Source organism: Mercenaria mercenaria, chromosome 15 (assembly GCF_021730395.1).
Source record: "Mercenaria mercenaria strain notata chromosome 15, MADL_Memer_1, whole genome shotgun sequence".
In the NCBI taxonomy this organism is placed as follows: Eukaryota; Metazoa; Mollusca; class Bivalvia; order Venerida; family Veneridae; genus Mercenaria; species Mercenaria mercenaria.
In genome coordinates, this window is record NC_069375.1 from 35,055,729 (window position 1) to 35,071,156 (window position 15,428).

Sequence of the window (15,428 nt, forward strand, 5' to 3'; positions counted from 1 at the left end):
TGACTGTTGCACCATATATAAAACTATGAGGAAAATTTTGTAAATGACAAAGTGTTTGAATTTATCAATAATATAAATTTGAATTATGTAAAGTTTTCAGCAAACGCAGCGTTATTTTGATAACAATAAATGATAACAATTTGCAGATATAAAAAAGTGACAGGTAAAAAATCCCTCGTTATCTGTCCGGGTTTATGCAACAGTTTCGTTTTTGTCGTGTTGAGCGACATGTGAAGTTTCCACTTTTCTCTATTTTATCATCAGTACAACTAATGGTGCATTTTGGGACTAGATTCTGTGCACCCAAATATCACTATTATCTTTAACTCATGAACACTATTTTCCATTGTCTAGTCTTGATACATTTGAAGAAATGATTAGATCTATGTTCATTTAAACAAAACTTTTTAAAACATTTCCGCTTCTTATTTTTATAACAATAGCAAAACCATCAGGCTTACTGTCAAAACTGAAAGCCAAACAGAAAATATCAGAAAGAACAATTTAATGCAGAAAAAAAAAAAAGAATCCGTATCACTATCACTAGGTTTTCCCGTCAGATAGGCAGCGCCTAATTTCATATTATTTTTAGATAAATCCGATTTCTTTGAGCTCGCTTTGAGGCTTTGCCTTAGTTCATATTAGCGAGCTCGAAAGGCAGGCCCTAAGGGCCTGCTCGAGAATCGAGCTTTACGGTAACGCAAGTATACTTTCACACTTGGTGATGGATTTGAAAAGTTTCGTCGGAAGTTCTTAAAAAGCGCACCCTAACGGATAGGTGCTCACAGGAAGTACTTCTTTCCGGAGTGAATACAGAACTTCATTCAATTGCTAAAAAAATATTCATCACTCAACAATAATGAAAGAATGCTTTCCAGTTGTTTGAAAAAAATATTATTTTCATTTAAAAGATCAAGCATCGGCCAGAAAATGGAAAAAATGTCATTAATAAGCAGAAAGAACGGGAACGCGGTAATGACGTCACCGTGACACCGGCTTCCCATAATTTTTGCAACGTATGATATTCACTGTTACAGGTATGGTGACACTAAATGTAGACTTTTTCAAGTGAATGGGTTCTCCTGAATTCTTGTGAGTAGGGAATAGTTTCTTTGTGACAAATAAATGATGCATAATATTTTTAGCTAAATCCGATTTCTTTGAGCTCGCTTAGAGGCTTTGCCTTATTTCATATTATATCTCATTTAGTGATTTGTCGCTGAATAAATCATTGTTTGGAGTTCAGATGCGAAGGAATTATATCACGAGGGCGCAGCCCGAATGATATAATAATACGCATCTGAACGACAAACAATGATTTTATTCAAGAGCAAATCACTAAATGAGATATATTATTTCGATTCTAACACGTTACCAAGGACTTTAAAGTACATCCTTGACAGCATTTGTTAAATATTTGCCCGTTTTCAATCGATTTTCTTTTCCAGCGCGCCGCTATGCCTTTTGCCGCTATGACGTAATAATTATGACGTCAGAACAGTGAATTGTTGAATAATATTTCACGGATCGTGTTAGAATTTATCACAACTTCATTTGAACATTTGAACATTTGAACATTGTATACTCTGTTCCTGTACTTTCGATCCTTGATATGCATACATCATCAGCATGAAGTGGCCATGGACGTATTGTCGGCATTCATATTGAGGTATGATCCTTTTTTTGGACTTCACAAATTTTGCTATCTCGCTTTGATTTACTTCGCCAATTGGCTGACCCTTCTTGGTCGCGTGAATCACTATTTAGATTCTACTTGGTTATTTGAATTTACCTTTCTTCAATGGTAATACAATTTCTCCTTTGTTTTCTATCCTCACTTCATGTGTTTGTTTCCATAATGCTCAACTAAGCTTTCAAGTCACGTCTAGGTACCATCCATAAATTATCATCATTTTGCAGTTATGTGCGAACTATACATATTTAAAGGAGAGCAATGCTGACGGATATTATTGAGAAGAGTCAGCCCTATGGCTTTGATGGAAAATACTTGTTTGTGAACACGTAGGCCTACAATATGTGTCAAGGAATTAATGTATGTGAACCGTCACGCCAAAAAGGGCCGTGCAGTTGTTGGAAATTTTCTGTCGAAATTTGTCTTGAGATGATGTTTTAATGCGAAAGGTTGTAATGAAAAATAGTAGTTTTGACCAGACGGCAGACGTCACATCATTATGACGATTATAATATGTCATGAGAAATTTCTAATTAAAATAAGCACTCATCTGATAGACGTATATAAGAAGCAAAGGTAAGTTTGTGAATGGTTTGCCGTTTATAAAATTACATTTTTGTGTAAATGTTCTGAAACGGTTTTCTTTCATTCTTTATTTAATCCAGATTATAAAAATCCTCCGCCGCCACCTAAATCAAGCGGCACAACTAAACCAAAACCAGGTGGCCCAAAACCAGGAGGCACAACAAAACTTATACCAGGTGGCCCTAAGCCAAGCGGCAAAACAAAGCCTTAACCAGGTGGCCCTAAGCCAGGCGGCACAACAAAGCCTAAACCAGATGGCCCAAAACCAAACGGCACAACAAAACCTAAACCAGGTGGCCCTAAGCCAGGCGGCACAACAAAACCTAAACCAGGTGGCCCAAAACCAGGCGGCACAACAAAACTTAAACCAGGTGGCCCTAAGCCAGGCGGCACAACAAAGCCTAACCAGGTGGCCCAAAACCAGGCGGCACAACAAAGCCTAAACCAGCATATGGGAAAATTAGTCCCATCGTGAAAATCACCACAAAAACCGATAATACGTTCGGCCAGGTAAATCGGCTGTCGAGACTGTTCGCTAGTTTTCGGCCTACTCCGTATTTCAGGCCGATGTCTAACCCTTCTTCGCCAATGTACCGTTACATTAATACTTTTGATCATATGGATTTTGGGATATTGTTAAGTCTAATTCACAGTGATTGCAAAGATAGATTAGAAAATAGAAACCTAAAGGGCTGTTGGTGGTTTAATCAGGATACCATTTATAACGGTATTCTCAACAAACACATTATCATAAAACCAAACAATGACTTTCCAAAAGTAATTTCTACTTTCTTACAATCAGATGGAAAGTCGCTTTTATAATACTTTCTTTGATGTTCATGATTATGAAATAAAGATTTTAAGCAGTTTTTTATGTAATCAAATAACTGCACATTTATTATTATGTCGTGAGCGGTGTCCAACTAGCTTAGAATTTTATGCCAGCTCGAAGATCGAAATTCAACTTCACAACTTATCGAAATTTGATCCTAAGCTACATCTGAAGATTGAAAAACGTCAAATTTCAAAATAGCTTTTAATTTCGGGCCAGCTCAATGATCGAATTTTATAATATTCCAAAAGCCAAATTTCGATCTCGTATTGAATGAACAGCCTGTTCCAAGATTGATATTGAAATGAAAAAGTCAAATATCGAGCAAGCAATTAGTGTCGAGCCATCTCGAAAATCGTACTTCAAATTTTGAAAAGCTGAATTTCAGTATAATACTGAAACTGCGATCTGCTCAAGATTCAAAGATTAAAAATCGTGCAAGATCGGATACATCGAAATTCAAGTTTTTATGCCCCCGGCATCTACTGATGCGGGAGGCATATAATGATTGTCCTGTCCGTCCGTTCGTTCGTCCGTCCGTCCATCCGTACGAGGTTAACCAAATGGGACCGTTTCGTCTAGCATCAATACCCCTTACTGGAATGACTTGATACTAATGCAGATGTAACCTGTGACCATTCCTCATCTTCAGACATCACCTGACCTCAGTTTGACCTTGACCTTGAACTTGACCTAGTTTTGGACTTAGGTTGCTTTGTATTGACAAGGATGCCGCCGGGGGCATCAAGCGTTTATTGAACACAGCTCCTTGTTAAAAATCTAAATAGATTATTCTCGGTATTATATTTCAAGCATGCTCGAATTTTCAAAGCAATCGAATTTGAATGTGAAACTATCTTTTAAACAGCCAGCTTCCGGGAAACCCAGTACTGGTGTCATATGAGAAGTCATGGTCGTGACCCCTTTCACGGATGCTCGAACCGACGACCCCTGGGTTGAGCGGCCGACACATTATTCACTGGACGACCGCTCCCCTCAAAATATTTGAATTTCGGTCATCCTGCTGGATCTAATTTCAATTCTGCCTCGAAATTCGACGAATTCTTTTTATTTTAATTTCGATTTCCTAGTCTGTGCGAAATTCAATGTAAGCGAAATTCAACATCATCCTTTCAAAATTTGAATTTTGATTTTCTACTTCTAACTTGCCCAAAATACGCCGCCTAAAATTTCAACGTTTCTTTTTTAAATTTTGAACTTCGATCCTCAAGCTGTTTAAAATTGACTATTGGCTGTAAACAAATCATGGAGCGTCCACTAATTTATAAATCAACGTGTGTGCTGTTTAGCGGGTGAGAAGATATCAGTCTTTACCGTTAAGGAGCTTAAATTCCGTAAGAATTGACGGAAACATACGAGAATGTTCGAGTCTTCCGATAAGGAAAAAAACCTATACTCATCTGCAAATTGCTTAAAAAAGACCATTTTCTTCTTCACATAGAAAACTGAAATTAGTATGAAACAATAGCTAAATGAATATAGATTACTAAGTCGTTTGCAAAGGTCTTTAAGCACACTTAAGAATCTATTATATTCTTTGTTAAACAGAAGAAATTTCAGCAACTTATCCATATTTTACTATATTTTTAATTGTAGATAGACAGACATAAAGTATACGCAAAAAAGACCATTTTCTTTTAAATTCATTTTCAAAATAAAATATTCATAAGAAAGATAATGCATTGAATATTATCACATCGTTTGCAAAGCTAAAATACCTATAATACTTTTCCATGAATTTAAATAAAGTAAAGGGCTCCTTCTTTGCGCTATATTAAATATTTTCACTCGTGTGAAAAATCGATGGGTCTAATTTTTCCATATGGTGGCCAAAAACCAAGCGGCACAACAAAACCTAAACCAGGCGGCCCTAAGCCAGGCGGCACAACAAAACCTAAACCAGGTAGCCCAAATCCAGACGGCACAACAAAGCCTAAACTAGGTGAACCAAATCCAGGCAGCACAACAAAACCTAAAGCGGGTAGCCCAAATCCAGGCGGCACAACAAAACCTAAACCAGGTGGCACAACAAAGCCTTAAGCAGTTGGTCCAAATCCAGGTGGCACAACAAAACCTAAAGCAGTTGGCCCGAATCCAGACGGCACAACAAAGCCTAAATAGGGTAGCCCAAATCCAGGCGGAACAACAAAGTCTAATCCAGGTGAACCAAATCCAGGCAGCACAACAAAACCTAAAGCGGGTAGCCCAAATCCAGGTGGCACAACAAAACCTAAACCAGGTGGCCCAAAGCCAGGCGGCACAACAAAGTCTAAGGCGGGTAGCCCAAATCCAGGCGGCACAACAAAGCCTAAACCAGGTGGCCCAAAACCAGGCGGCACAACAAAGCCTCAAGCGGGTGGCCCAAATCCAGGTGGCACAACAAAACCTTAAGCGGTGGCTCAAATTCAGGCGATACAACAAAGCCTAAAGAAGTTTGCCCAAATCCAGACAGCACAACAAAACCTTAAGCGGTGGCTCAAATCCAGGCGACATAACAAAGCCTAAACAGTTGGCCCAAATCCAGGCCGCACAACAAAGCCTAAAGCGGCTGGCTAAAAATCCAGGCGGCACAACAAAGGCTAAAGCGGCTGGCCCAAATCCAGGCTGCACAACAAAGCCTAAAGCAGTTGGTCCAAATCCAGGCGGCACAACAAAACCTAAAGCAGTTGGTCCCAATCCAGGCCGCACAACAAAACCTAAAGTAGGTGGCCCAAATCCGGGCGGCACAACAAAGCCTAAAGTAGGTGGCCCAAATCCAGGTGGCACAACAAAGCCTAAAGCAGTCGGTCCAAATCCAGGCGGCATAACAAAACCTACAGCAGGTGGCTCAAAACCAAGCGGCACAACAAAGCCTTAAACAGGTGGCCAAAAACCAGGCGGCACAACAAAGCCTAAAGTAGGTGGCCAAAATCCAGGCGGCACAACAAAGCCTAAAGTAGGTGGCCAAAGTTTGTGAATGGTTTGCCGTTTATAAAATTACATTTTTATGTAAATGCTCTGAAACGGTTTTCTTTCATTCTGTATTTAATCCAGATTATAAAAATTCACCACCGCCACCTAAATCCAGGCAGCACAACAAAACCTAAACCAGGTGGCCCTAAGCCAGGCGGCACAACAAAACCTAAACCAGGTGGCCCAAAGCCAGGCGGCACAACAAAGCCTAAGGCGGGTAGCCCAAATCAAGGCGGCACAACAAAGCCTAAACCAGGTGGCCCAAAACCAGGCGGCACAACAAAGCCTAAACCAGGTGGCCCTAAACCAGGCGGCACAACAAAACCTAAACCAGGCGGCCCTAAGCCAGGTGGCACAACAAAACCTAAACCAGGTGGCCCAATCCAGGCGGCACAACAAAGCCTAAACCAGTTGGCCCAAATCCAGACGGCACAACAAAGCCTAAAACGGGTAGCCCAAATAAAGGCGGCACAACAAAGCCTAAATCAGGTAGCCCAAAACCAGGCGGCACAACAAAGCCTAAACCAGGTGGCCCTAAACCAGGCCGCCCTAAGCCAGGGGGCACAACAAAACCTAAACCAGGTGGCCCAATCCAGGCGGCACAACAAAGCCTAAACCAGTTGGCCCAAATCCAGATGGCACAACAAAGCCTAAAACGGGTAGCCCAAATCCAGGCGGCACAACAAAGCCTAAACCAGGTGAACCAAATCCAGGCAGCACAACAAAACCTAAAGCGGGTAGCCCAAATCCAGGCGGCACAATAAAACCTAAACCAGGTGGCTCAAAAACAGGCGGCACAACAAAGCCTAAAGTAGGTGGCCAAAATCCAGGCGGCACAACAAAGCCTAAACAGTTGGCCCAAATCCAGGCGGCACAACAAAACCTTAAGCGGTGGCTCAAATTCAGGCGACACAACAAAGCCTAAACAGTTGGCCCAAATCCAGGCCGCACAACAAAGCCTAAAGCAGCTGGCTCAAATCCAGGCAGCACAACAAAGCCTAAAGCGGCTGGCCCAAATTCAGGCGGCACAACAAAGCCTAAAGCAGTTGGTCCAAATCCAGGCGGCACAACAAAAATTTAAAGCAGTTGTTCCAAATCCAGGCGGCACAATAAAACCTTAAGTAGGTGGCCCAAATCCGGGCGGCACAACAAAGCCTAAAGTAGGTGGCCCAAATCCAGGCGGCACAATAAGCCTAAACAAGGTGGTTCACAACCAGGCGGCACTACTAAGCCTAAGTCAGTTGTCCCAAAACCAGGCGGGAAAACAAGACATAAACCAGGCAGCACAACAAGACCTAGACCAGGCGGCCAAAAACCAGGCGTGACAAGACCTAAACCAGGCAACACAACAAAGCCTAAGCCAGATGGCCAAAAACCAGGCGGGACAACAAGATCTAAACCAGGCAGCACAACAAGATCTAAACCAGGCAGCACAAAAAAGCCTAACCCAGGCAGCACAACAAGACCTAATCCAGGCAGCACAACAATACCTAGACCAGGCATCACAACAAAATCTAAACCAGACAGCACAACAAGACCTAGACCAGGCAGCACAATAAGACCTAGACCAGGCAGCACAACAAGATCTAAATCAGGCAGCACAACAAGACCTAGACCAGGCAGAACAACAAGACCTTGACGAGGCAGCACAACTAGATATAAAAAAAGGCAGCACAACAAGACCTAGACCAGGCAGCACAACAAGACCTAGACTAGGCAGCACAACTAGATCTAAAAAAGGCAGCACAACAAGACCTAAACCAGGCAGCACAACAAGACCTAGACCAGGCAGCACAACAAGATCTAGACCAGGCAGCACAGCAAGACCTAGACCAGGCAGCACAACAAGATCTAAACCAGGCGGCACAACAAGACCTAGACCCGGCAGCACAACAAGATCTAAACCAGGCAGCACATCAAGGCGTAGACCAGGCAGCACAACAAGGCCTAGACCTGGTAGCCCAAAACCAGACGGAAATACAGGACCCAAACCTGGCGGTACGAGACCAAAGCAGACACGACTCAGAGCGACAAACACTCCACGAACATGACCAGCACAAACAAACCCACCTCACAGACAACCAGAACAGATACATCCACCCAGGACAAAACCAGGACAGATACCTACACCTAGAACAAAACCAGGACAGACACATCCACTCAGGACAAAACCAGGACAGATACTTACACCCAGAACAAAACCAGGACAGACACATCCACCCAGGACAAAACCAGGACAGATACTTACACCCAGAACAAAACCAGGACAGACACATCCACCCAGGACAAAACCAGGACAGATACTTACACCCAGAACAAAACCAGGACAGACACATCCACTCAGGACAAAACCAGGACAGATACTTACACCCAGAACAAAACCAGGACAGACACATCCACCCAGGACAAAACCAGGACAGATACTTACACCCAGAACAAAACCAGGACAGACACATCCACCCAGGACAAAACCAGGACAGATACTTACACCCAGAACAAAACCAGGACAGACACATCCACCCAAGACAAAACCAGGACAGACACATCCACCCAGATCAAAATCAGTACAGACACAGCCAACACAAACAAATTCGCCACAAACAAACGCGCCTACTAAGCCTCTCTCAGGCGGCGGAAGTTATTCTGGTGGCGTCTCTCTCGGTGGAGATTCTGGACATCATCACGTTGGTAGTTCCAGTGGCGGGAATAGTGGCCAAGGCCATCATTGCCATTCTCATGGCGGAGAAGGGTGCTGTAATGATATGAATATAGATGTAAAATACCATATCGATAGAAATTCAGTTTTGTTAGAAAATTATTCTAGACAGTATCGTCAATGTGCAGTGGACAATCGGAAATAAACTAAAATAAACCAACGTTAATACGCAAGTTTAAGTTATTGTAACAATTCTTTCATGTACAAACAACAACATATATCGACGCCCCAGAATAAGTAGAGCGTAAGTGTTGGATACGCCCTTTTATGAATCATACATTTTTTGAAACTACACACCAAGGGGCATAATTCTGTAAAAAACAAAAATTGTCACAAACTGCTGTGTTGACCAAATTCACCAATAATAAAAGGGCGTAAATGAAAAGTTTTTCAGAATCCCAGTAATAGAAGGGCGTATCTGCACTTAATTGTTGTACCAGAAAAGTCCATTTACGCCTTTAGAATCAGAAGGGCGTATCTGTCATAGACAGTGTTTTTCATTTTGCCGAAAACTATGATTTTCCACTTACGCCCTTCTAATTCTGGGGCGTCGATATATTAGCGTTCCATGAAGTGAATGGTTCTTAAATTACATGTCTCAGATATATAAAACCAGCTACTTCACTACTTTCTGATAGAAATGAAATGATTGATAATTTATTCCGTAGAAATTAACAGTTATACATGTATGTATACTCATCCTAATTCCGCAAAATATTAACACATATACATGTCTGTAAATTACAATAAATGAATTTGATCAGTCCTTGACGTAGTATAAAGGAGTTTTCTTTATCATTCTTATCAAATTATCAGCTTCCTTAAATGTATGAAACCTCCTAGTTCTCTAATTGTTAATTATTTACTGTAGCAGCACCGGTCACTGCATCAACAAAAAACAACCGCTCCTTCTGACATTCCTACTAGTACAACCGCACCAACAGCTAAAACTACCGTTCTTTCTAACACTCCTACTAAGTAGCACTCCTACAAGGAGCAGTAGTCTTCCGGTAACTCACTAAACTCCCTCCACGCAACCAACGACGGCCACTCAGTACAGTACCTACAACCACCGACCCACGTAAGCCGTATTATTTTTAAACTAGTCATTTAAATAATTTTTTTATACAAATGCTACATTATCACTCAAAACAGCAGCTTTAGGCGATACGGCGGTATGTCTAAGCTGAATTTGATCAACGTTTTTATCCTGGCATTTTATTATTGTTATTGTAGTTTGGTATAAATATGTTAGAATATACATACTTGTTTCAAAACAAAACAGGGCCCCAAGGAGATAAAACTGAATTTTAACACAATTATAGAATCTCAATGGTTGTTTCTGAGCACAATTTTGAAGTCGACCAATTACAAAACTGAAGTATAACGCGAGTATCCATACACTGAAGGTTTGAGTTTGAACGTCGAAACGGGTGTTAAGTAAAGCCACGCACGCGTAGACTGAGTAGAGTGTGTTTCGATTACAGTGTAACGAATTGATTAAGTTTAAAAGGCGTTTCGCTTAATGTTTCAGCATATATATGTTACGTCTGTAAGGACCCTCAATGTACTAAGCAAGTGTTGAACGTATGCGCGAAAGATTCTGAATTCTGTATGACCACAGTTACTCAGCTGGCTGACGGAATTAGAGTTTTCAATACTGTTTCAAAGGTTGTGTGCCAGTAGGTAGTTTATGCCTTCTTTATTTATATATAATTGAAACCTTCTAGTTCTAACCCTTCAGTTTATATGGTACCAACATACTGTAAACAACATTATGAAGTGTCCAATCAGATGATTCACACTTAAATAGACGCTTTTTATAATTTGCTGATGCTATCCAGGACCTAACAAATACAATCTAGTGATTCTATTCACCGTAACGATAGTGTAACAATGTGCTTGTGGGTACCAGAACTTGTCAAGTAAATTAAATGAACATGTGCACATTACTCTTGCGTCAGAACCTGTTAGCAATCAAATTCTCCAGGAGTGTTAAATTGTGTTAGTATAATTAACAATGAACATTAACTAGCCTGGGAGGTAGAGTTCTACGTTCTGTTGAAGGTATAATTATATTCATTATTTGCAAGCGTTGTGGTTAGTAAGAAGTTAGCACAATTTAACACCACAGTATTCGCATTTACTAGCGTTCTGAGTAAACATGGCACAAGTTTACACCGCAGTATTGGCATTTACTAGCGTTCTGAGTTACCTTGGCACACGTTCACATCGCAGTATTGGCATTTACTAGCGTTCTGAGTTACCTTGGCACAAGTTTACACCGCAGTGTTCACATTTACTATCTGAGTAACCCTTGCAAAAGTTTAAACCGCCGTATTGGCATTTACTAGCGTCCTGAGTAACCCTTGCACAATTTACACCACAGTATTCGCATTTACTAGCGTTGAAACCCTGGCACAAGTTTACACCGCAGTACTGGCATTTACTAGCGTTCTGAGTTACCCTGGCACAAGTTTACATCGCAGTATTTTACTAGCGTTGCAACCCTGACACAAGTTTAAAGCGCAGTATTCACATCTACTAACGTTCTGAATGATCCTGGCACGAGTTTACAGCGCAGTATTGGCATTTACTAGCGTTCTGAGTAACCCTGGCACAAGTGTACACCACAATTTTTGCATTTACTAGCATTGTAACCCTGGCACAAATTTACACACCACTATTCGCATTTACCAACGTTGTAACCAACCCTGGAACAAGTTTACATCACAGTATTCGCATAGACTAGCGTTGCAACCCTGGCACAAGTTGACACCGCAGTATTGGCATTTACTAGCGTTTACCCTGGCACAAGTTTACACCGAAGTATTTGCATTTACTAGCGTTGTTACCCTGACACGAGTTTACACTGCAGTATTCACATCTACTAACGTTCTGAATAATCCTGGCACAAGTTTACAGCGCAGTATTCGCATTTACTAGCGTTTTCAGTAACCCTGGTTCAAGTTTACACCGCAGTATTTGCATTTACTAACGATCTGAGTAACCCTGGTACAAGTTTCCACCGCAGTATTCGCAATCACTAGCGTTCTGAGTAACCCTGGCACAAGTTTACACCGCAATATTTGCATTTACTAGCGTTGTAACCCTGGCACAAGTTTACACCGCAGTATTCACATCTACTAACGTTCTGAATAATACTGGCACAAGTTTCCACCGCAGTATTCGTATTTACTAGCGTTCTGAGTAACCCTGGCACAAGTTAACACGGCAGTATTTGCATTTACTAGCGTTCTGAGTAACCTTGGCCCATGTTTACACCACAGTATTCGCATTTATTAGCGTTGTGAGTAACCCTGGCACAAGTTTACACCACAGATTTCGCATTTACTAGCATTGTAAGCCTGGCACAAGTTTACACCGCACTATTCGCATTTACTAGCGTTGTAAGTCTGGCACAAGTTTACATCTCAGTATTTGCATTTACTAGCGTTGTAACCCTGACACGAGTTTACACCGCAGTATTCACATCTACTAACGTTCTGAATAAACCTGGCACAAGTTCACATCGCAGTATTAGCATTTACTAGTGTTCTGAGTAACCCTGGCACAAGGTAACATAGCAGTATTTGCATTTAATAGCATTGTAACCCTGACACATGTTAACACCGCAGGATTCACATCTGCTAACGTTCTGAATAAACCTGGCACAAATTTACACCGCAGTATTTGCATTTACTAGCGTACTGAGTAACATTGGCACAAGTTTACACTACAGTATTCGCATTTACTGACGTTCTGAGTAACCCTGATAGAAGTTTACATCGCAGTATTTCCATTTACTAGCGTTGTAACCCTGACACAAGTTTACACCACAGTATTCACATTTGCTAACGTTCTGAATAATCCTGGCACAAGTTTACACTGCAGTATTCGTATTTACTACGTTCTGAGTAACCCTGCCACAAATTTACACCGCAGTATTTGCATTTACTAGCGTTCTGAGTAACGCTGGCACAAGTTTACACCACAGATTTCGCATTTACTAGCATTGTAACCCTGTCACAAGTCTACACCGCACTATTCGCATTTACTAGCGTTGTAACCCTGGCATAAGTTTACATCGCAGTACTGGCATTTACTAGCATTGTAACCCTGGCACAAGTCTACACCGCACTATTCGCATTTACTAGCATTGTAACCCTGGCATAAGTTTACATCGCAGTATTCGCATTTACTAACGTTCTGAATAATCCTGGCACAAGTTTACACCGCAGTATTTACATTTACTAACGTTCTGAATAACCAAGCCACAAGTTCTCACTGCAGTATTCGCATTTACTAACGTTCTGAGTACTACTGGCACAAGTTTACAGCGCAATATTTGCATATACTAGCGTTGTAACCCTGGCACAAGTTTACAGCGCAGTATTCACATCTACTCACGTTCTGAATAATCTTGGCACAAGTTTACACTGCAGTATTCGCCTTTACTAGCGTTCTGAGTAAACCTTGCACAATGTTACACCACAGTATTTGCATTTATTAACGTTCTGAGTAACCCTGGCACAAGTTTACAGCGCTGTATTTAAAAGCGTTGTAACCCTGGCACAAGTTTACAGCACATTATTCGCATTTACTAGCGTTGTAACCCTAGCACAAGTTTATACCGCACTATTCGCATTTACTAGCGTTGTAACCCTAGCACAAGTTTATACCGCACTAGTGTCGTATAATGACTTTAAGAATTCATTTTACTTATTAGATAAGCATTACTCATCTTGTTTTTCGGTCAAGTTATAAGTCACACACAAAAGAATTTCGGAATGCTACTTAAAATAATTTCAGCACTTGGCATATGAGAAAGTGACAGGTCATGATATCTCGCCCAGGTTAACTACCCTCTGTCCACGTCATGATTGTTGTTTTTGTTCAGTTACTAATTGTTTTGACAAGCTGACTAAATAGGAATTATGACATGTTTATTTTCTAATGGTCATTTGCGTGTGTGCTCCGAGAAAAACATTTTAGTCATCCGATAGACAGTTTTCCTTAAATACAGCATACTTTGAGGCAGAGCTTTAGCATCATTCTGGTACTCAGTTAGGTTAGATGCGTATGTTCGATACTAGCAAAATAAATTAGTTAGATAAAGACCGAGGCAATTAACGTTGAAGTAATTATGTCGAAGAATAGAAGTTCTGTTAATAACTGAGGAAATGTTAGTGAACTATGTTAGAGAATTATGAAGAAAGACATTGATGTATATATTATCTTAGAACTTAGTACAATATTAAATAGTAGTTATCATACAGAACAGAGTTGTTGTTGTTGTAGTTAGAATAGTGAACTTTAGACCCTATTACACCACACTATTCGCATTTACTAGCGTTGTAACCCTGACACACGTTTACAGCATAGTATTAGTATTCGCATTTACTAGCGTTCTGAGTAACCCTGACACAAGTTTACACCACAGTATTCACATTTGCTAACGTTCTGAATAATCCTGGCACAAGTTTACACTGCAGTATTCGTATTTACTACGTTCTGAGTAACCCTGCCACAAGTTTACAGCGCAGTATTTGCATTTACTAGCGTTCTGAGTAACGCTGGCACAAGTTTACACCACAGATTTCGCATTTACTAGCATTGTAACCCTGTCACAAGTCTACACCGCACTATTCGCATTTACTAGCGTTGTAACCCTGGCATAAGTTTACATCGCAGTACTGGCATTTACTAGCATTGTAACCCTGGCACAAGTCTACACCGCACTATTCGCATTTACTAGCATTGTAACCCTGGCATAAGTTTACATCGCAGTATTCGCATTTACTAACGTTCTGAATAATCCTGGCACAAGTTTACACCGCAGTATTTACATTTACTAACGTTCTGAATAACCAAGCCACAAGTTCTCACTGCAGTATTCGCATTTACTAACGTTCTGAGTACTACTGGCACAAGTTTACAGCGCAATATTTGCATATACTAGCGTTGTAACCCTGGCACAAGTTTACAGCGCAGTATTCACATCTACTCACGTTCTGAATAATCTTGGCACAAGTTTACACTGCAGTATTCGCATTTACTAGCGTTCTGGGTAAACCTTGCACAATGTTACACCACAGTATTTGCATTTATTAACGTTCTGAGTAACCCTGGCACAAGTTTACAGCGCTCTATTTAAAAGCGTTGTAACCCTGGCACAAGTTTACAGCACATTATTCGCATTTACTAGCGTTGTAACCCTAGCACAAGTTTATACCGCACTATTCGCATTTACTAGCGTTGTAACCCTAGCACAAGTTTATACCGCACTAGTGTCGTATAATGACTTTAAGAATTCATTTTACTTATTAGATAAGCATTACTCATCTTGTTTTTCGGTCAAGTTATAAGTCACACACAAAAGAATTTCGGAATGCTACTTAAAATAATTTCAGCACTTGGTCATATGAGAAAGTGACAGGTCATGATATCTCGCCCAGGTTAACTACCCTCTGTCCACGTCATGATTGTTGTTTTTGTTCAGTTACTAATTGTTTTGACAAGCTGACTAAATAGGAATTATGACATGTTTATTTTCTAATGGTCATTTGCGTGTGTGCTCCGAGAAAAACATTTTAGTCATCCGATAGACAGTTTTCCTTAAATACAGC

The 15,428-nt window shown here is 40.8% G+C and overlaps 2 protein-coding genes across 2 annotated transcripts; both read left to right on the top strand.

Moving 5' to 3' along the window:
• The first annotated feature begins 4,934 nt into the window (after positions 1 to 4,934).
• Positions 4,935 to 7,008, top strand: LOC128548758 (translation initiation factor IF-2-like). Its single transcript, XM_053524174.1, has 4 exons — positions 4,935 to 5,151; positions 5,618 to 5,871; positions 6,165 to 6,493; positions 6,666 to 7,008. The coding sequence occupies exons 1-4, from the start codon at positions 4,935 to 4,937 to the stop codon at positions 7,006 to 7,008; spliced, it is 1,143 nt and encodes a 380-aa protein (XP_053380149.1).
• A 439-nt stretch (positions 7,009 to 7,447) lies between these two features.
• On the top strand, positions 7,448 to 8,849 carry LOC128548759 (sex-determining region Y protein-like). The gene is made up of 2 exons (XM_053524175.1): positions 7,448 to 7,630; positions 7,848 to 8,849. Exons 1-2 carry the CDS (start codon positions 7,448 to 7,450, stop codon positions 8,847 to 8,849), a joined length of 1,185 nt encoding a protein of 394 aa, XP_053380150.1.
• Positions 8,850 to 15,428: the final 6,579 nt, after the last annotated feature.

Coding starts and splice junctions, on each gene's coding strand:
- LOC128548759 (XM_053524175.1), top strand. CDS start 7,448: ATGGCCAAAAACCAGGCGGGACAACAAGATCTAAACCAGGCAGCACAA. Junction 7,631..7,847: donor CACAACAAGACCTAGACCAG/GCAGCACAATAA, acceptor GACCTAAACCAG/GCAGCACAACAAGACCTAGA.
- LOC128548758 (XM_053524174.1), top strand. CDS start 4,935: ATGGGTCTAATTTTTCCATATGGTGGCCAAAAACCAAGCGGCACAACA. Junction 5,872..6,164: donor GCGGCACAACAAAGCCTAAA/GTAGGTGGCCCA, acceptor TATTTAATCCAG/ATTATAAAAATTCACCACCG. Junction 6,494..6,665: donor GCACAACAAAGCCTAAACCA/GTTGGCCCAAAT, acceptor AACCTAAACCAG/GTGGCCCAATCCAGGCGGCA.